The sequence below is a fragment of the Momordica charantia genome (assembly GCF_013281855.1).
Source record: "Momordica charantia cultivar OHB3-1 chromosome 6 unlocalized genomic scaffold, Mcharantia_2.0 BLBB01000006.1, whole genome shotgun sequence".
In the NCBI taxonomy this organism is placed as follows: Eukaryota; Viridiplantae; Streptophyta; class Magnoliopsida; order Cucurbitales; family Cucurbitaceae; genus Momordica; species Momordica charantia.
The window spans coordinates 18107400-18129588 of NW_028275164.1; the positions used below are offsets into that span (position 1 = coordinate 18107400).

Genomic DNA, 22189 nt, shown 5'->3' on the forward strand with positions numbered 1-22189 from the left:
ATCCAAGACATTATCTCTAATATTTAATTGTAGAATACGAAGATTTTGGAATGTTAAAAAGTTTATAATTTTTTAGTTCCCCCCGCTATAATTTCATGTCTTCAATTCATTTCCACTCATTCTAAATAATAAAATATATTTAATGTAACTATAACGTTTCTATAAATTTAAAGCACATACTAATTCAGTTAAATAAATTATTTTTATAATGAATAAAATCATTTTTTATTACATGCATTGCACGTGGTAATACACTAGTCATCTCAAATGCACATTTTAACATATTTTATATTTTTATTTTTCTAAATAATTATTTAACCATTAAAATATTATAATTTTTGAAATTCTATTATTAATTACATAATTAAAAATAAAGTCATTAATTTTATAATTAATTTTTACGAATAAATTGGCAACAATCTTATTCAAACTTTTCTAATCATTTTCCTTATTTTTTCCTAGTTCATTTTAACTTAAATAAAGATATTAAAAGATAAGAAAAAAAATTGGAGGGTGGCGTGAAGAGAGGGGAGAGAGAATGCGTAAAAATTTAAAGAGATTTGGAGCGGGAGAAGTGAGTAGAATTTTAGGAGGGGATGAAATGACAAAATTGTCATCAAAATAATAAATAAAATATTAAAATTAGAGGGCTAAATAGAGAGATAAAATTTCTCTCTATAGCCTCTTTAATATATGATATAGATCTTGCAGTTGCACAAAGCAGAATATGGTTTTAAGTTCGAGGCAAACTAGTATAAACCATATTGTGAAGTTTCTCTCTATAGCCTGTTTAATATATGATATAGATTTTGCCACAAAGCAGAATATGGTTTTAAGTCCGAGACAAACTAGTATAAACTATATTGTGCATAATCTTATTTCTCAACTATATCTCCTTCAAGCGTCTATTTCACTCTCTCAAAAAAAATGACAAAAAGTTTCTGTTTTACTTGTGTATTGATTTATGAAGAAGAATTTTAGGTTTAATTCAATAGCTCAGAATTAAGAGACAAAACTAAAACTTTGGAAACGTGAAAATGAAATTTAAAAATTGGGATACTTATGAGAGAAAATGATAGCTTTATTTCTTTATTTTCTGTTTCTTTTTTTTTTCAATTATAAAATTTCTGAATCGTAAATGATTCAGTAAATTGCAAATGCAGTAGTTTTTGCTCAACAAACATCTAGCACCAGTGGTCTAGTGGTAGAATGGTACCCTGCCACGGTACAGCCCCGGGTTCGATTCCCAGCTGGTGCAAATTAAATATTTTTCCTTTTCTTAGATTCTTCTGTATTTGGGCTTTATTGAGGTGGTCCAAATAGGTTTTTTTTTTTTTTTTTTTTTCCCTTCCTGAAGAGAAAAGAAGCGAATAACTTGTTTAAAAAGGTCTAAAAAATAAATAAATAAAATAGAAAACAAAAAATAAAGAAGTTCGAAAGAGGGTAACCGAATAAAATAGAAAGAAAAGAAAAGTTCAACAGAGGGGTAACAGAAACAACGCTATTTTATAGTACTAAAAAAACACTATTTTATAGTGCAAATTATAGAAGATAATTTTATAGAATTTCAGGTAAAACCCAAGGTGGGTGTAAATAGAAAAATGAGGTATAAACATACAAATTGGTTGAAAAATAATTTGTGTATATTGCAAAAAAAAATTATAGTAAATAGTAATTTATATGTGGTAAATAATAAAAGTGAAGTTACACATATCATAGAGGCAAACAAAATATAAATTACTTGGTATATAAATAAGATGAAAGAGTGACAAAATAATTGCTTGGTACATAGATAAGATGAAAGAGTAACAAAATACGAGTGGAAATAAAAGCTTCGAAATTTTTCAATTTGATCTAAATAAAATTTAACAAAGTTAACAAAATGAATGAAAAAAATACCACACAAAATGTTTGAGCCCGAAATTGCTGAGCTCGGATGTAACGTAGATCGGAACGTTCAGGATGTAACGTAGATCGGAACGTTCAGGATGAACTATGGCCAACAGTCCAACACCTTCCCAGAACACTCTGGAGACCTGCAAAACAAAGTTAGCACTCCGACGAGCAAGTCAGTCCTAGTCCGAGCTAACTTGCCGAGTCTACTTAGGATTGCGTACCTTGCATTTAAGGCAAGAGTTTCTATTTATAGAAACTGGGCCCGACAGGAATTCTGACACTCCCTAAAATCGCGGCGTGTTGTCGGGTGCGGAAGAGACATTGTCACGGACTTTGTTTCAGGTCGGCTCGGCACTTTAGGTCCTACCCTATCCGTCGACCTGAGTACTTTGGAGTCAATTTCTATGTTTCGTCTACGTGTTCATCCAACTCACCTTTTCGATCACGACACGTGGCAGGCCAGGATTCGCATCCAACATTGGCCCCGACTTCGGCGGGGCGGAGGTCGGCTCGGCGAAGTCCTCCGAGCTAACTGAAGAAGGGTCGAATCCACGCGTTCATGTGTGACGTCACGGATGTCGTCAGCCCTAGCTTCTGCTTCGAGAACCCAAACGTCGTCACGAGGATTGCCTAGCGTGGACAAATCTTGTCCGTTGATCCTTCCTCGATCGGACAGCTCTCGTGCTTCCGGGCTGTCCTATAAATGGCGGGGCGCTTTTCATCTCCACTTTTCACTTTTCACTTTTTTTCACTCTCAAGTTTTCGTATACCTCGGTAGTTGTTAAAGTCAGGTATTCTCTCTTTCTTCTTTCAGGTAGTTCTTTTAAGTCTCCCCAGTCAGGTCTAACGATGAGTAGCTCGTCTAGGGATTTGTCGTCTGGGTCGTCTAGTTCCCCTAGTTCAGACGACGTTTTAGGAGATCCGACCTTAACTTCCATCTCAGGGAATCCTTACGTCGAGGATAGCTCGGCAAACCCTAATATAGCTTCTACCTCGGGAAACCCTAACCCTGGCCCGGCGGTGGAGCTTCCTCCTTCATCTTGCTCGGTAGGTAGGTTGGCCGAGCTCCGCCAAACTTACTCGATCCCCAACTCTATAGAGCTTAGGGTGCCGAACATCAGGGAACACCTCGACGACCCTCCTCCGGGCTTCGTCAGTTTCTACCCCCAGATGTTCCACAGGGGGGTCAGACTTCCACTCCACCCTTTCATACAAAGGTTCCTTAGTGCAGTCAACCTCGCCCCAGCTCAGCTCTCCTCTAACGGTTGGTCTACCGTGCTCGGGGCCTACGTTCTGTGGTGGGTCCTCCGGGACGAGGACGAGGATAGGCTCACGGTAGACCAGCTCTTAGCGACCGACACCGTCAAAGCCTCCAACGAGGGAGAGGGTCGGTACTACCTCCCAGCTCGGAGGAACGTGGGTCAGCTGATTAGGAACCCCTCCTCCAACAAGAACTGGAAGGAGTGTTGGTTCCTCGTCTCTAGCGAGTGGCTTTGGAGGGATGAAGGGGGTGAGCCGACTTGCCAAGTCCCAGTAGAGTTCGGTGATGTACGTGAGTGTCTTAGGTGTGAGCTAGGGGTTTTTTTTTTTTGTTTCCTTAACTTGAGTAACCTCATCGCTGACGTCGGCTTGTTTTGCAGCTCTTCCATCCCCTGTTCCGAGGATCAACAACAAGTCCTGGGAGATCATCAAGCGAGCTCAATGTCGGAGATTGAAGTACGCACTGTGGGGTGAAGCTCTGGTTTCCAACTCCCACCTTTTCTCTTGCTGCCTCAGTCTTCTCAACCACCCGGACGAGCTCAAGAAACTGCCAAAACCTCGTCAGCGCAACTCGCAAAAGAGGAAAGCTCCTGAAGGTAACTTCTTCTCGGCACCTCAGCTCGTTCAATGAAAGTCTCTTAATTAACCTCGTCTTCTTTGCAGGAATGGCTTCCAAATTCCTCGCACTCAGCAGTACAAAACGGCAGCGGGCCTCGGCCTCGGTTGCTCCGCCGGCGCCTCCTCAAGCTCGTCGTTGTACGAGCAGCACCGACGTCTCAGCTCCTGGGCTGGCCAACTTGGCCAAGCTCCAGGCCCTCCAAGCTCAACCCTTGCAGACCGTGGTTGGGGGCGAAGAGTCGGCTACTCCTCTGCATCGGAAGAAACGGGCGAAGGAGACTCTTCCTTCCGAGGAGGTCAACTCCAATTCTCCACCTCCCCCATCATGGTTGACTCGGAGGAGAGGTCCCAACACGGCCGACAACACTGCGACGAGCTCCCGCTACCCTTCAAGCTCGCCTTCTCCCGCCTCAGCATCCACGAGGCTGCGACGAAAGTAAGGTCCTCGAGCTCTCGCCGAATAGAACGAGCCGTTCGGGTGCCCGAGGACCCAGTGGAGGCGGTAAGGAAGACTGTAGCTCTTGCTGCCGAGGTAAGCTCGTGACCATTCTACCCTTCTTCTCTTCCTTTAATCCTCTTGACCTAACCTCTGGCCTTTGTAGCTGCACTACCACGCCTGCCTCTCGGCATCGATGATGAGCCTGGAGCTCGAAGGTCGGGACCTGAAGGAGGAGGAGACGAACGCCTCCTATGAGCGAAAGATCGCTGAGCTCCAAGCCGAGGTCGACCAGGCGCGAGGTGAGAAGGAGGCCAAGGCCGATAGGTCGAAAGCCTTGATAGCCCAAGCTCGCACCGATCTGAAGAACGCCCGAGGCCGAGCTGAGACTGCAGAGAAGGGCTGGAATGAAGCTCAGCAGAATCTGGCCAGCTGGGCCTATCTGGAGAAGAAGGTCAAAGAATTTCCCGAGTTCGATGGCCTAGCTCGCGACCTGGCGGACAAGGGCTTTTATTATGCTATCAACCGGCTCGACACTGCTTGCTCGGAGGAGGCCATTGCCGTTAGACTGCGGATGAATTCAGTCCACGCTTGATCTTGTTGATAGCTTCAACTTGCCCGTTAGACTGCGGATGGGCAGGCGACGAGCTGAGGTGATGTATGTTGAGCTGTTGACAGAATTGATTAAACCGGGCACCGTCAAACTGCTTCCCATTGTGGGTAATGATGGCATTCGGTATACCGAACCGACATATTATGCTCTTCCATACAAAGCCGACGACCTTCGCCTCGGTAATAGACGTCAGAGGTTCCGCTTCCACCCACTTGGTGAAGTAATCTACAGCTACTATGGCGAACTTCAACTGCCCCTTCCCCATCGGTAGTGGGCCGATCAGATCTATCCCCCACTGAGCGAAAGGCCAAGGGCTGGAGATCGACGTCAGCATCTCCGGGGGTTTGCCTCAAAATGCTCGCGAAGCGTTGACATTTGTCGCATGTTTTGGCGAACTCCTTGGTGTCGCGCTCAATCGTCCGTCAGTAGTAGCCCTGGCGGACAACCTTCGCGGCCATGGACCGAGCTCCTCCATGGTTTCCGCAAACCCCTTCATGAATCTCGCGCATGACATACCTCGCCTCTTCTGGGTCGAGACACCGCAGTAATGGTAGGGAATATCCCCTTTTGAAGAGCTTGCCTTCTTGCATCAAGTAGTGAGCAGCTTGGCGTCGGAGCTTTCTGGCTTGGCTCGGATCGGCAGGGACTGAGCCATTGACCAGGAAGTCCTTAATTGGGTCCATCCATGTAGGCCGAGCTGACGTGATCTCCATTATGTCAGGCTGGTCGATAGACGACTCGGCGAGTATTTCAACTGAAACCTTCTCGGAAGGTCGGTCTCGTATGCCGAGGCTAGGCGAGCCAGTGCGTCGGCGTTGGAGTTTTCAGACCTCGGCACCTGTCGAATCACATAGTACTCAAACTAGGCGAGGAGCACTCGGGCTTTGGCCAGATACCTCTCCATACGAGCTTCCTTCACTTGGTACTCCTCGGTAGCCTGATTTACAATCAGCTGGGAATCGCTGAGAATCGCAGAGAATCAAAAGTTGCCTCACGCCCATCGCTCTGGCGACCTTCAGTCCATTTATCAATGCCTCGTACTCGGCTTCGTTGTTGGAAGCTCGGAAGTTAAACCGGAGTGCGTATTCAAACCGAAGACCACCGGGGCCGAGGAGCAGCATGCCTGCCCCACAACCTTTCTCGTTGGACGAACCATCTACGTAGAGTGTCCACTGGTCACGAACATCGCCCCCACGCCTGGGGGGGTCAGCTCGACAACAAAGTCTGCAGCTGCCTGACCTTTCAGCGCTGTTCTCGGCTCGAAGGCGATGTCATGCTCACTGAGCTCTAGTGCCCACTTCATCAGTCGACCCGACGTTTCGGGCTTATAGAAAATCTGCCTCAAGGGGAAGTTTGGCAAAACGATTATCTTGTGCGCCTGGAAGTACAGTCGTAGACGTCGTGCCGAGGTTACCAAGGCTAGGGCCAGCTTCTCAACACAGGGGTAACGAGCCTCGGCCTCGGTCAACGATTTGCTTGTGTCGTAAACAGGGCTCTGCCGCCCTTCCGCCTCCCTGATAAGTACTGAGCTCACTGCATTTTCCGACACTGCTAGGTACAGGTAGAGCACATCGCCAGGCAGCGGCTTTAACAACAAGGGAGCCGAGCTGAGGTATTGCTTCAACTGCCGAAGTGCAGCTTCGAAATCGTCGGTCCATTCGAACCGACCCTTTTTCCTTAGTATTTGGAAGAAAGGGTGGCACTTGTCTGTGGAGCGAGATACAAAGCGATTCAAGGCTGCCAGTCGACCGTTCAACCTCTGCAGCTGTTTAACATTCCTCGATGCTTCCATCTCGAGGACTGCTCTTATCTTGTCCGGATTCGCTTCAATTCCGCGTTCGTGGACCATGAACCCGAGGAACTTTCCCGACGAGACCCCAAAGGCGCACTTGCTCGGGTTGAGCTTCATCTGATACTTTCGAAGCACGCTGAAGGCCTCTGCTAGGTCGGCTAAATGGGAGCTCGTCTGCTTACTTTTTACCAACATGTCGTCTACATATACGTCCATGTTGCGTCTGATCTGCTTGGTGAACATCATGTTGATCATCCGCTGGTAGGTCGCCCCGGCATTCTTCAGACCGAAAGGCATGACATTGTAGCAATACAGCCCTTGGTCGGTAACAAAAGCGGTATGCTCTTGGTCGGGCACATGCATCTGAATTTGATTGTACCCGGAGTACGCATCCATGAAGGAGAGTAGCTCGTGCCCTGCCGTTGCGTCGACGAGCTGATCTATCCGAGATAGGCGAAAACTGTCTTTCGGACACGCCTTATTGAGGCTCGTGAAGTCAATACAGACGCGCCACTTGCCGTTGGACTTTTTAACTAAAACTACGTTATACAACCACGCGGGGTAATGAACTTCTCTTATGAATTTAGCTCGTAGCAACTACTCGACTTCTTTACAAATTACATTACTTCGCTCGGCGTCGACAGGCTGACACTTTTGCCTCACAGGCCTATAACTAGGATCTACATTAAGCCTATGCACCATTATACTTGGGTCTATGCCTGGCATGTCGTCATGAGACGATGAGAACACGTCAGCATTTGCTTTCAGAAAACCGACGAGCTCTTCTTTCACCTCGGCCCCCAGTCTGCTGCCGACGTTGACCTGCTTTTCTGACCCCAGCAGGGCGACAAGTTCTAGCTCTTCAGCTGGGGTACCACGGCTCGGCTCTGGTTCGTCGGCACACGGCCCTGCCGCGCCCGTGACCGCTGCACAAGTGGTTGTTCCCTTCATCGCGACTGCGTAGCATTCTCTAGACATCTTTTGCTCACCCCGGACTGTCGCAATTCCGGCCGAGGTGGGATACTTCAGGACCTGGTGATAAGTGGATGGAACTGCCCGGAGATCGTAAATCAAGGGCCGACCAATTATGACGTTGTACGCGGAGCTTCGATCTATCACAACAAATTCTGCGACTCTAATTACTTGTTGATCTCCCTTGCCAATGGTAACAGGGAGCGAGACACATCTTTCCGCGTTGACTGACTCCCCTGCAAAACCGACCAAAGGCATCGGGCTGAGCTTCAAATGCTTCCTCTCCCACCCTAGGGCCGTGTAGGTCGAGAACGATAAGATATTAGCCGACGCTCCTCCATCGACAAGGACTCTTCTTACCTTCACGTGATCTATGAGTGGGACGATTACTAGGGCGTCGTTATGGGGCATATGTACTCCTTCGCCGTCTTGGTCGTCGAATAAGATCCGCATCACTTGCTCCTTGGGGTACAAGGTACAGACCTCGCGTGCCGCCTCCCGAGCCAGAGCTTTTCTCTTCTGTCCCGACTGTCCGCCACTAGGGCCCCCATGGATGGTATTTATAACGGCGAGACGATCTTCCTTCCGTCTCGGCAGTGGCGACTTCTCTCGCTTCTCCTCCAGAGCCAACCGTTCTGGCTCTGCCCTTTCACGCCTGCCGACGTATTTCTTCAGATAACCCCTCCGGATCAGATCCTCGACCTGCTCCTTCAAGTGGAAACAATGTGAAGTGTCGTGGCCGTGATCCTTGTGGAATCGGCAGTACAGTCGCTTGTCTCGTTTCCCTGGAGGTCGGCGAAGCTTTTCTGGGGCTGCGAAAAGCGCCTCCAGGTCGGTATCTTCAGCCGCCGCGTAGATCTCTGTGATTGAGGCGTTCAGCGGAGTGAACTTGTCGAACTTCGGCCCTCGTCGGTCTAAAGGGGCTTTCTCGTCTCGACGGCCTCTACTCTTATTGTCGTCGGCCCGCCGAGACGAGCCCCAACCATCACTGCGCTGCTTCTTGGGAGGAGGGGACTTTTAGTCCCGATCTTTACCACGGTTGCTTCGTCGAGCTCCACAACCCCAAGCCGTCGATATACTGGCGAGCCCCAGCGAGCATCTCGTTCAGTGAGGCCGGCGGTCGGCTTCCGAACTCTATCGTCAAGTTCCTGTCGTTTAAACCTGTGGTGAAGTACATCATGGCGATATCATCGGTGCAACTTACCACTTTGACATGCTCGTCCATGAACCGAGTGATGTACTCTGTCAGGGACTCATTGTCCCGTTGCTTCACTGTTCCGAGGTGAGAGGGCGGCAACTTCAACAACTGCCGAGTTGAGAATTGGTTGATGAACAACCTTCTCAGCTGTTGATAACTGTCGATGGATCGGGGCTTCAACTGTCGGTACCACAATCTTGCCGAGCCTTCCAAGGCTATTTGAAATGCTCGGCACTTCATGGCGTCGCTCGCGGCCAGGAAATCCATCTTCCCCTCGAACACTTCCACGTAGGAGATCGGATCTCCAGATCCGTCGTAAAAACTCATGACTGGAGCCTTGAACCTCGGTGGGATAGGTGCGTCCAAGATCGCTTGGGAGAAAGGCGATTCCTCTTGCTCGGCTACGCGATGCGCGTCTACAGGCCTGCACTGCCGCTTGAGATCTTCTATCTCCCTCTGAAACTTATCCCGGAGGAGGTCCACTTCAGACCGAAACGAATGGTCAGCGTGGGAGGACCTCTCTTGAACGTCGACCTCTGGGCTTTCCTCCTCGTCGTCAAACAGATACTCTCGATCTCCGGGTGCCACTACCCGTCGCCTCAGCGTCTCTTCACCTCGGCCCAGATGGGCATTGGAGCTATCGAAAATGCCAAGGGAGTCCGAATTGGTCGCATCCTCGGGCGTCAGCCCTCAACCTGGTTGTCCTGCTGAGGGTGGTCACGCACCTGTGCTTCCAGTGCACTGCATGTCCTCGCCCATTGTGGCTTTCGTAAGGGTGCTCCAGCTCGGGCCTCCCTGCGAGGTCGGAACTGATACTCCGTTCTTTGGGTCGGATGCATCGGTCCCTTTCCTCGAATGGGATCCCTGGAGACGGAAGAGCCTGACACCTCGCTGCCCCTTTCGACAGCCTCGAGTCTCGCCTTGACTTCTGTGAGCTCGGCGATCACGTTGGCTACCATGACGGGGTCCACGCCTGCATCGGCACTTGCCCCGAAGCGTGCACCTGTATTTCCCCAACCGCGGAGGCGAGGTGCATGGGGCGGCAACCCATTCCTCTGAGGTTGTAGTGGCGGGAACTGATCTGAGGCGAGGTGGAAGTCCCGGACTGCTACTGGATCGGATGTGGCCGGCCGACCTCCATTCTCCTTGACCACCCTCGCCTGGGGTCGTCGTTTGATGATGGGAGTTCCTGCCACCTGAGAGTACGTGAGTCGAGGTTGGGCACGAGAAGTGGCAGCATCCCTCATCGGAGAGCGGATTGGTGAAAGTTGAGATCGTGACTGCTGGGAGCGGGTTTGGGCCATTGGCTCAGATTGCAAAAGGTGAGACTAACTTCTAGATGTGTCTTTCCCACAGACGGCGCCAGATGTTTGAGCCCGAAATTGCTGAGCTCGGATGTAACGTAGATCAGAACGTTCAGGATGAACTATGGCCAACGGTCCAACACCTTCCCAGAACACTCTGGAGACCTGCAAAACAAAGTTAGCACTCCGACAGGCAAGTCAGTCCTAGTCCGAGCTAACTTGCCGAGTCTACTTAGGATTGCGTACCTTGCATTTAAGGCAAGGGTTTCTATTTATAGAAACTGGGCCCGACAGGAATTCTGACACTCCCTAAAATCGCGGCATGTTGTCAGGTGCGGAAGAGACATTGTCACGGACTTTGTTTCAGGTCGGCTCGGCACTTTAGGTCCGGCCCTATCCGCCGACCTGAGTACTTTGGAGTCAATTTCTATGTTTCGTCTGCGTGTTCATCCAACTCACCTTTTCGATCACGACACGTGGCAGGTCAGGATTCGCATGTGTTTATGCAAGAGTTTGCACAACGATTCTTCACGAATCAAGCTCGAACCCGGCCTCCGGTTTCGATCTGAACACTAGAGTGGACCTGCACAAGAAGGTAAGCACTCCGACGCTCAAGTCAGTATAGATCGGATTCTGTATTTAGTTCGAGGTGAGATTCGATACCTGAGCGTGAAATGAAGCCCTCTATTTATAGGTGATGGATCCAACAGTACACACGACTGGCGGTTATATGTCTTTTCTCATGTCGAACCTGTCGGGTTCCAAGCAGGTCGGACCCCAACCAGGTCGAACCTTGACGCCCATACTTAGCCTTTTATAATGGGCGAACCCGATCTCCTCGGCAAGGCCGAGGTGGACCTAGGCAATCCCTCTTATCCAGTTTCTTCAAACACCAATAAGGGTCCTCCACGTGTCCTGGGTATGTTTACCCCCAAACATTGGTCCCCTCTCTGTCAGGTTCGATCTCGACCTGGCAGAGAAGTTCATCCGAATCCATTTTGGACACGTGGTGACTTTTAATTCGTAGAGGGAATATGACCGTTGCAGAAGACGTTTCGATCTGCCAAGTTGTCGGAGCACTCAAGTACTTCGTCGTTACGGATCTCGAGATGATCCTAGCCGCTCGTTGATTACACGTGTACGGCGCAGAGATTTTTCCAATTAGCTATAAATAGTCCCGAGATTTCAGGTCAGACCTTACGTTTCCTGAATTTCTGGAGTTCGATCTGAAACCAGCTCGAACCTTCTGTAGGTCAGTCATTCTCATTACTTCTTCTCTCTTTCTTTTTTTCAAATATGGTGGTTTTCTTGTCTTCCCCCTCCAGTAGTGATAGTTTAGGTAGTGCGGGTCATACCATAAGTAGTTCGCCCCCAAAACCAAGTGATTCTTGGGAGGGCTTAGCTCATAGGTTAGAGTCCGAGCTGGAAGAAATAGAGAACTTTAGGTTCTCAGACGACGGGGAGGAGAGTGACACTTCCACCTCGGGCCAGGGTTTGGAATACCCTTCTAAAATGCCTTAACATTATCTTGGACCCCTCCGTAGGGGGTTTAAAATTCTGAATGATATCCTTCTTAGGATTCTGGAAGAAGGGGAAAGAGTTGACAATCCTCCAGAGGGATGGTCACTCTTTATTTAAAGATGTTTAAGTACAACCTCAGACTTCCTCTCCACCCTTTTGCTCAAGAGTTCCTCAACCGAACTGGTTTGGCACCGGCACAAGTGGCCCCCAATGGATGGGGTGTCATTTTTGCCTTAGCCATTCTTTTTTGGTTGCGAGCTCGGGATGAGGACGAGGCCGAGCTACTAAGTGTCGAGCAACTTCTGGGATGCTTCGAAGCCAAGAGGATAGCTAAGAAGCCTGGTCGGTACTACATGTGCGCAAAGAAAGGCGCAGGTGGTATAGTCAAGGGGCCGACCTCCATCAAAGGATGGGTACGGAAGCGGTTCTTTGCCTCAGGGGAGTGGCTAGCAAAGGACGAGTCTGGTCGCGCCTTCTTTGATATTCCCATTAGGTTTGGGAACTTAGGTATGGAGTCTTTCTTGTTTCCTTTCCTTTTAATTTCTTGCCTTTCACATCTAACTCGAACCTTTGTTCGTTTTGTGCAGTATCGATTAAGCCGATTCTCGAGCTCGCTCAAGCCACCTTCGACACCCTCAAACACTACAAGGACCACTTCCCAAGGGGCCGGAAGATCGGGACCTTGGTCACCGACAAGCTGCTCCTAGAGTCAGGGCTATTGGACTACAACCCTTTAGTTCATCAAATTGAAGCTTCAAGGCCAAACTCCGAGCTCGGTAAGCCGTGTTCGATCTCGACTTCAATCTCAGCTTCAAGTTTTCACTTCTGACTTTTCATATTATTTATATTGCAGCCATGGTGTGTGGATTCACGAGCAGCGTGAAGCTTAAGTCTAAGGGCCGTGCTCACGCCCTTAAGACAGTTCGAAGCTCTGATCCAGTCACTCCTGCTGTGGATCAACATGTAGCTCCGGACCAGTGTCACACCCCCTCCCGGACCACCTGCTAGCCTAGTCTAGAAGTTGGCGCGAAGACAACAGACATCGTCTTCCCTTAACGATCCCTGTCGACCCTACCAAAACGTTAACCCTGATAAACGCGTTACTCATTGAAACAAATGTTTAATGTAACACACAACACAGCGGAATTTCTGAGAACCTTTTTACACACATGAAACACAGTTCCAACATAACTTGATTTGGAAAATAACTCAGTAGATACTACAACCAAAAACACAACCACCTGGGACATATACAACCATGCCCTCTAGAACTTACATAATTATAATTTCCAATCCCTACAGACCTGCACAATATGAACAGACTCAATGTACAACACTACCCACGTACTGGAGCTTGTTTAGGATTTCAGCGGACGTTAGCGACGTATCAGGCTCCGAGAGCTCAATCTCTACCTGGTAACCAGAAAAAAAAAACATTTCTAAAGAGTGAGCTACAAGCCCTGTGACTGACATAGTTTTTAAAAAAAAAAAACTGTAGATTCAGAGGTCAGAACACGTGATAATACTTTAAGCGTATAACTAGCTCAGTCAAAGTATTTAACGAAACGTGTATCGAATAAAACTCCCTAGGAACAGATCTGCAAACGCGTTATTTTAAACTCAGCAAGGCATATCAAGTATAATATACATCTTAACTAGCATGTCATGACCACGTTGTGCAAAGCACGCCCGATTCAATCAACGTTTACTAGTTCTACGATGTAGTGGGGCCCGCCCAGCACTCCCATCGTCTTTGTCGTAATGGGGCCCGCCCAGCACTCACAACAGCATCGTTGTCACGGAGTAAACTCAATGTCAACAACGGAATATAACCTATGTGCACACAGTACCATATAACCTCGAGCTCCACATCTCAGTCAGGAATCTCAAGAAAAAATATGGGAACATTAAAACATGCTTGCTATCGTTAGCTTCGAAAAACTTAAGCTTACTCCACATGCTCATGGAAAAGCAGTAAAATCTTTTAACAATACTTTACCCAAAATAAACTCATTTCAACCATTTTTTATAAAACCATCAACCACGTGCTCGTTCCTAAATCTCATTAGAAAATCCAGCTCTCAACTTAAGCTTGAAACCATTCATTGGAATCATGGATCATTTATAATAAAACATATAAGACATTCAAACATGAACAACCATTTAGGGATAATTTTCGAAATTCATTTTGTCACTCACAGTCTTGGCTAGTTTCCTGACCTGCAAGCTCGACCTATTTCCTATTGGCCTGTTAAACATCCAAAACCGAACATTAGAACCATAAGTAGTCTTATTTTCCCACATTTATGAGTTTAGAACACTTAGAATTAAACCACCATTCACATTTTCCTTCCCATTTTTTTCCAGATTTCATACCATAAATACCAACCCCCATACTCCCTTAATATTTAACCAATACTAACACATCACATATCAACCTCTCCATTTCCGAATCCCTTACAACTTATCTCAAGGAATGAAAACGAGATTCGTACCCGATTTTGCCCAGAAATGCCCTGAACACCGAACATTCAGATTTGCGTCTCTCTGCTCCTCTCTATCTTTCACCAAATGGAGCTTCGGATCCAGCTTGCACACCTCAGAACGCTTGAAAAACCAGAGAAGCCCCAAAACCCCTCTTGGTTTGTACGGAAATCCCGTGCTTCCTTGGTTCGTTTGGAGAAACTCAAACCGCTTCAAAACCTAGAAATTATTAGGTTGAAAACAACTTCTGCCGAGCTGTCTTGACTTCAGCTTCTCCTTTCTTCTTCAACCTCAATTTCTCTGAAACTTCCTTTTTCCCCCTTCCTTCACTCTCTCTCCCTCGAGAACCTCTGCAAATGGGATGGAAAAAGACAAGAAAAGAAATGGTCTAAATAAAATAAAAAGAAAAGAAAATAAATGGATTTGGCGGTGGGTTTTGTTGGAGCACCGCAGGTTTTCTTTCTTTCTTTTTTTTTTTATTTCCATTTTCTTTAATTTAATAATTCCAACAACTTAACTAACCATAACCACAATGAACCATAAACTTTTGCCATTTTTCTTTGACAATGAAACTATACAACTTTGTGCCAAGGAAAAGGTAATCCAAGGAAAGTCTCGGGCTTACAACTCACCTCTCCCTTATGAAATTTCGTCCTCGAAATTTAGAAGTCTCAGGTGAAGAGTGTCGGGTAATTCCTCCTCATCTGGTCCTCTGACTCCCAGGTTGCCTCCTCCACTCCGTGATGTCTCCATAGAACTTTCACGAATGGGATCGTCTTGTTCCTCAAAACCTGCTCTTTTCTGTCGAGGATCCGAACCGCTTCCTCTTTATAACTTAAGTCTTCTTTCAGCTCAAACAGTTGCTCTTGCAACACATGCGATGGGTCCGGAATATATTTTCTCAGCATGGACACATGAAAAACATCATGTACTTGAGCAAGTTCTGCCGGCAACTCAAGTCTATAGGCTACTGGTCCAACTCGTTCTGTTATCTGATAAGGACCAATATATCTGGGACTCAGCTTACCTTTCCTTCCAAAACGAAGAACACCTTTCCACGGAGATAAGTTTAAGAAAACTTGATCTCCAACCTGAAATTCTAAATCTTTTCGTCGCCTATCTGCGTAGCTCTTCTGTCGATCCTGAGCTATTTTTAGATTCTCTTTAATCAGCTTGACACTATTGGACGTAACTTGTACCAACTCAGGACCAACTAGCTTCCGCTCCCCCACTTCGTTCCAGCATACAGGAGTTCTGCATGGTCTGCCGTACAAAGCTTCGAATGGTGCCATGCCGATACTAGACTGGTAGCTGTTATTATAAGCAAACTCCATAAGTGATAAGTGGGTATCCCAACCTCCTTTAAACTGAAGAATGCATGCTCTCAACATGTCTTCTAAGGTTTGGATAGTCCTTTCTGACTGACCATCTGTCTGAGGATGGAATGCTGTACTAAACTTCAACTTTGTTCCCATTGCTTTCTGCAAACTTGGCCAAAACTTAGAGGTAAATCTCGGATCTCTATCTGATATTATGGACACCGGCACTCCATACTGACTTACAATCTTATCAATGTATAACCTAGCTAGCTGATCTAGTGTAGAAGTCGCTTTGATCGGTATAAACCGTGCTGTTTTAGTAAGTCTATCCACTATTACCCATATACCATCACAGCCACTAGCGGTATGAGGTAAACCAAACATAAAATCCATGGTAATGTGCTCCCACTTCCACTCTGGCACTGGCAGTGGTTTGAGGAGTCCTCCTGGCCTCTGTCTAACTGGTTTAACTTGTTGGCAGATCAAACATCTATCAACATACTCAGCTATTTCCCGCTTCATACCAAGCCACCAATACGTTCCCTTTAGCGTTCTATACATCTTGGTACTTCCTGGATGCATAGCGTAAGCTGAGATGTGAGCTTCCTCTAAGATAGCATTCTTAAGCTCAGAAATACTCGGTACGCATAACCTTCCCTGCTTAACTATGGCTCCGTCTGCTCTCAACTCAAATTCAGACCCCGGGCCTTCCTTAGACTTTGCAAACATTTTCTGCAAATTACTATCCCCAGGCTGCCTTCTCATTATCTCTGCTACTAGAGACGACCTAACCTGAAATTTAGCTAAAAGACTCCCTGAGCTTCCTGCGGTCACATTCGCTCTAAAACTTCTTAACTCACTTAGCAAGCTTGCTCGAATACCACACCAGGCACTCTTCGGAAGTCTTGACTTCCTACGTAATGCATCTGCTACTATGTTAGCCTTACCTGGATGATATTCTATGGTACAGTCATAATCTTTAATCAGTTCTAGCCATCGCCTCTGTCTCAGATTTAGCTCCTTCTGGTCAAAGATATACTTTAGACTCTTGTGATCTGTAAAAATGTGGCACTTCTCACCGAATAAATAATGTCTCCAAATCTTCAGTGCTAAAATAACTGCTCCTAGCTCAAGATCATGAGTAGGGTAATTACACTCATGCTTCTTCAACTGTCTTGAAGCATAAGCTATTACCTTTCCTTCTTGCATAAGCACACAACCTAGTCCTTGCCTCGAAGCGTCACAATAGATCACATACTCCTTCCCTGTTACAGGAAGTGCCAGAATAGGTGCTGTCACTAACCTTTTCTTCGGTTCCTGAAAACTTTGCTCACATTTATTCGACCACTCATACTTAACATTCTTCCTTGTTAAAGTTGTCAAGGGTAAAGCTAGTCTTGAGAAATCCTCAACAAAACGTCTGTAGTATCCGGCCAAGCCAAGGAAACTACGTACCTCCGTTGCACTAGTTGGTCTCTCCCAGTTAACAACATCTTCCACTTTCTGCGGATCCACACGTACTCCGTTCGCCGAAACTACATGCCCTAAGAACACTACCTGATCCAACCAGAACTCACATTTGCTGAACTTAGCATACAATTGCTTACCACGTAGTGTTTGTAGAACAGTCCTAAAATGTTTCTCATGAGCTTTTCTATCAATGGAATACACTAGTATGTCATCGATGAACACTATCACAAACTGATCTAAGTACTGATGAAAGATCCTATTCATAAGGTCCATAAACATTGCTGGCGCATTCGTTAAACCAAATGGCATCACTACAAACTCATAGTGCCCATACCTCGTCCTAAAAGCTGTTTTAGAAATATCTGATTCCCTAACCTTTAATTGGTGGTATCCTGACTTCAAATCAATCTTGGAGAACACTGATGCTCCCCTTAATTGGTCAAACAAGTCGTCGATGCGAGATAGAGGATACTTGTTACGTATCGTGACCTTGTTTAACTGCCTGTAGTCAATGCATAATCTCAGGGTACCATCTTTCTTTTTCACAAATAACACCGGAGCTCCCCAAGGTGACACACTAGGCCTAATGTATCCCTTGTCAACTAGTTCTTGTAGCTGCATCTTTAACTCCTTAAGCTCGCTTGGAGCCATTCTATACGGTGCCTGCGAAATAGGTGCTGCTCCTGGTAACAATTCAATCGTGAACTCCACCTCTCTATCAGGTGGCACTCCTGGTAGATCAGCTGAAAAAACATCAAGAAACTCATCCACTACAGGAACATCTTGTGGTCTCAGCTTTTCTTCTTGCACCCCTACAACGTGTGCAAGAAACGCTGTGCAACCCTTCCTTAACAACTTCTCAGCTTTCAAGGCTGAAATCACACTCATAGGAACAATCTTCCTATTGCCCCTGAAAACCACTTCAGTTAAACCTGGTTTCTTAAAAATCACCTTCTTCCTATGGCAATCCATAGAAGCATAGTGAGTGAATAAGAAATCCATTCCCAAAATTACATCCAATGCCTGCAACTTTAGTGGAAGAAGATCCACTAACATACTGAGACCTTCTACAAAAACTTCACAACCACGCAACACTTTATTAACTAAAAGAACATCACCGACTGGTGTGTATATATCTAACTCCTCAGATAAAGGCTCTAGCATCCTATTCAATTTAGTTAGAAACACTCTAGAAACAAAGGAATGCGTAGCACCTGGATCTAATAAAACATGAGCAGGTACATTATCAATCAAAATCGTACCAGTAATCACGTCTGGTGCATCCTCCGCTTCCTGCTGAGTTATGGCGAAGACTTTTCCCTGCTGCTTAGGTCTCCCCACGACTCCTTTCTGCCTTACACCAGTGGTGGCCTCTCCTACAGCGATTGAGACTCTTGGCTGCTCAACTGTATGGGATTCGATGCCCTGGTTCTTCTGTATAACTTCCCTCAGTTGTGGACAATCCCTTTTTAGATGCCTTGGTTGTCCACACTGATAACACACACCAGCGCCCACAAGACATCGACCTCGATGATTCTTGCCACAACTCGGACAAGGAGTTCTCTTGGATTCGCTAGCAGCGAACCCCTGACCCGTCCATGGCCTTGCTACTGAACTCGCAGACTGTCTGGGGGCTCTTTGAGTCTGTCTTTGATAGACACTACCTGCACTCACCTGTCTCGATGACTGTCCATCAGATCGACGCTTAAAATCTTGTCGACCTGAAACGTTCACTCCAGGTATGAACCTCCGCTGCCCGCGATCTCGAGAGTCACCAACTGTTGAAACCCCACATTTAGCCTCCACCATCGACTTTTCCTCTGTTATACTCTGCTCTACTCGTAGGGCAGTTTCTACCAACTGGGAAAAATCTGTCCACTTGGCTATTGCTGTAACCGGTGTACGTATCTCAAAGCGCAACCCTCTTTCAAACCTTCGACACCTGTCACTCTCGGATGCCACAATCACGTCAGCGTACCGTGAAAGCTCGATGTACTTCCTTTCATATTCGGCCCTGAAAGTGAACCTTGCTTCAGCTCTAGAAATTCATCTCTCTTCGCCTCGCAGTACGTGCTGGGATAGTACTTATCCTCGAATATGCCTCTGAAAGTCTCCCAGTCCAACGTACGTGCATCGCTGCGTCTGGCTAAAATGGATTTCCACCACCCCTCCGCTTCCTTCTGTAGCAGGAATGTGGCCAACCTGACCTTTCGCTCCTCAGGACAATTCATCACGTCAAAGCATTTCTCAAGCATATTTAACCAAACCTCAGCATCAGCGGGATCTGTAGAGCCCTCAAATGTTGTGGCTCCTAATTTCTTCAACCGTTCTATCCCATACATCCTTTCTGGGTCACTAGGCCCTGTTCTCTCTGGCATACCGACCTCCTCTACGGGTCTAACAAACTGCTCACCCCCTGCATCTTTCTGGACTCTTGGAGTACTGGATCCTCTCTCAGACTGACTCTGGGTAGGATCTTGCGTCCCATCCTGATTCGGCTTACGTCGTTTGCCAGTACGTGGTGGCATGGCTCCTATAACATATTAACACACCAGACATGCTATAAATATTTAACCCAAATGCATAATACTAAACTCATACCCTCATACAAGTCCCGACCAGACTAATTGTCAACAACATGTCGACGATACTCTGTTAGTTCTATCTGAGCTGACTCACGTCCAACCATTTACTTTCTAGATTCTTTTTAGCACCGTCTATCATATCCCTTTTCCCATGGAGCGAACCGCTCTGATACCAATAAGGGTCCTCCACGTGTCCTGGGTATGTTTACCCCCAAACAGCATCAACACAAAAGTTATGCAAATCAATAATTAAAGGAAAAAGAAAATAACACTGGAATCCAAGCCCTGATTAAAGAAAAATAAAACGTGAAAATTCAAACATAAAAAAGCTATACTCCAATTTAACCCGCAAAAGTGTTGAAATAGCCATAATAGTCCCACGTGTTCAAAGGTTTGATAAATTGACATCATCTTTCAAATTTAATAATATCTCCAATGAAGTTGATCCACGAGACATTGATTTTTGAAAATTTAAACATATCATATTTAATACTGGAAATCTAAATTGGAACTTTTTAACTAAAAATCAAATCTAATCATTTATGAAAATCTAAATTGGAGAACATTTTAACTAAAAATCAAATCTAATCCAAAAATCCAATTAAATAAAATAGAAATTGTAGACACCGTTCCGGCTTTATTTTAGTTTTATTTTTAATTATTTAATTTTTATTTTATTAAATACTATAGGTTAACTTTATTATTAATTTTAAGATAAAGTTTAAATTACCTTAAATTAAATTTGTTTAAGGATTTCGATTTTATAAATAAGAAATTAATAATTGATTTTGTTTAGATTTGTTTAAATAAAATTTGATTTTATTAAAAGATTTTATTTTTTGTAAATGAAAAAATCTTTTTTTTTCCTAGTCAAACCACCCACCAACGTAGCTTCCTTTCCCTGATTTTCTCCTCATCTTGTTTAAATTTTTCATATTACCGTTAAATTTTGTGTATTTAAGAGGAGCAGAGAGCATGCATGAGAGGGACCTGACACAGAAAGAACACAACTTGAGAACCGGGGCAACACAAATCTCATAGAAATTCGTTTTATTCAAATTTCCTTGCGCATAACACAACTTCGAGAATTTGCCTGGGCGTCAAATCTAACTTTACTTCACTCTCATTGTGGAAATCTCCTCAAATTCCAATTCATACATGGTAAGTTCAATCATCCCACCCTATTTCTATTACATCAGTCAACTATGAAATTTTTTTTTAATTATTTTTTTCCCTTTCTTTTCTCTTGTCCCAAGTGGATGATAAACAGGGGGAAAGCATGAATCCCTTTCTCTTGTCTCAAGTGGATGATAAACAGGGGATGGGGAAAGCATGAATCCCTGATTTTGCAATAGAATAGACAAGTTTTATAGTGGGACGAATTATTGTGTTTTCACCCCGTTTAACAGAGAAATAGAGATTCTCCGTGATGGTCTAATGGCAGTCTCAATTCACGTCGTCTCTATCTCTTTCCATTTCGTCTTGCATTGCCTTTTTTTATTATTATTAATTATTTATTATTATTATTTTTTTTTAAATCGGTTTCTCCCTCTATTTTTTAATAAAAAAAAATTTGTTTTTTTATTTGAAATAAATTTTGTTTTAAAGTTAATAAATCTAAAATCATAGGTATGTAAAGTTTGTTTTTGGAAGATTTGTTATTTAAGATTTGAAAATTCTGAATAAGATATCTTAAATAAGTTTGTTTAAATCAGATTATTTATTTCTATTATTATTATTTTTTTTGTATAAAACGATTTCATACGAATTTTAAATCCAATACAAAATAAAGAGTTTTTTTATTTAAATTTTCGTTTATAGTTTTTTTTTCCTTTTTTTCAAATAAAATTCAAAAATACAAAGGTTTGTATTTTAAAAAAAGAGTATAATGTGTATCCTAAGACAATGTCACATTGGCAATGCAGTAAAATATTGACATACATGACATAAGTTCAAGTCTTTAAATGCTTCATTTTATCGTTGTTTTTACTAAATAATTGTTTTAAATAAAAGATTTCATTGAGAGTTTTTTTTAACAAAATTCAAAAATACAAAATATGTATTTTAAAAAAAGAGCACAGCTTATATCTCAGAGTGGTGGCACATTGGTGTGATGTTTTAGTGTCGACACTCATGTTGCAAGTTTAAGTCTTAATGTTTCATAATATTAAAATTTTTTTTATTTATTAAAATTTTTTTTTGTGTTAAATAATTATTTCAAAAACTCCAATGACGGGAATTGGAACCTGCCAATATTCTCGAGGTGTCAAAATTTTTCTAATGGCTTTCGTGCCATTCATATCTTATAATAAAATGTGAATTAATATAATATGAGACATTTAAAATAAAAAATATTTTGTTTTTGGACCGAATAACATAATAGGATAATTTTTGACAAAATGTGGTACCGTTTTCGAACGGGTGTTGTAGGGTGCTAACACCTTCCCTACGCTCAGTCGACTCCCGAACCAACAATCTGTTTTCGCAGACCTTGTCTTTATTTTTAGGTGACCAATCACACCTCGTAGATGATTGGTGGCGACTCCAAACCCTTATCTCGAAAGAGACCCTTCACGGGATGACGTCGGTCGCTCCGCGTCGCGATGACGTTGCGACAGCTTGGCGACTCCACTGGGGACCTTTGAGAGTCAAGCCATTTAGTTTGTCATTTATTACCCTATTGTAATATGTTTTTGGGTCCATTTTTTTGTTTGTTTTTTT

At 44.8% G+C, this 22189-nt stretch overlaps 2 protein-coding genes across 2 annotated transcripts; both read right to left on the reverse strand.

Moving 5' to 3' along the window:
- Nucleotides 1–5979: 5979 nt before the first annotated feature.
- On the reverse strand, nt 5980–10089 carry LOC148210833 (uncharacterized). Its single transcript, XM_088125210.1, has 5 exons — nt 9511–10089; nt 8792–9460; nt 8622–8735; nt 7242–8580; nt 5980–7154 (listed from the first exon to the last, which is right to left on the reverse strand). Exons 1-5 carry the CDS (start codon nt 10087–10089, stop codon nt 5980–5982), a joined length of 3876 nt encoding a protein of 1291 aa, XP_087981336.1.
- Nucleotides 10090–18847: 8758 nt separating this feature from the next.
- LOC148210834 (uncharacterized) lies at nt 18848–19411 on the reverse strand. The gene has a single exon (XM_088125405.1). It carries the CDS (start codon nt 19409–19411, stop codon nt 18848–18850), a length of 564 nt encoding a protein of 187 aa, XP_087981531.1.
- Nucleotides 19412–22189: the final 2778 nt, after the last annotated feature.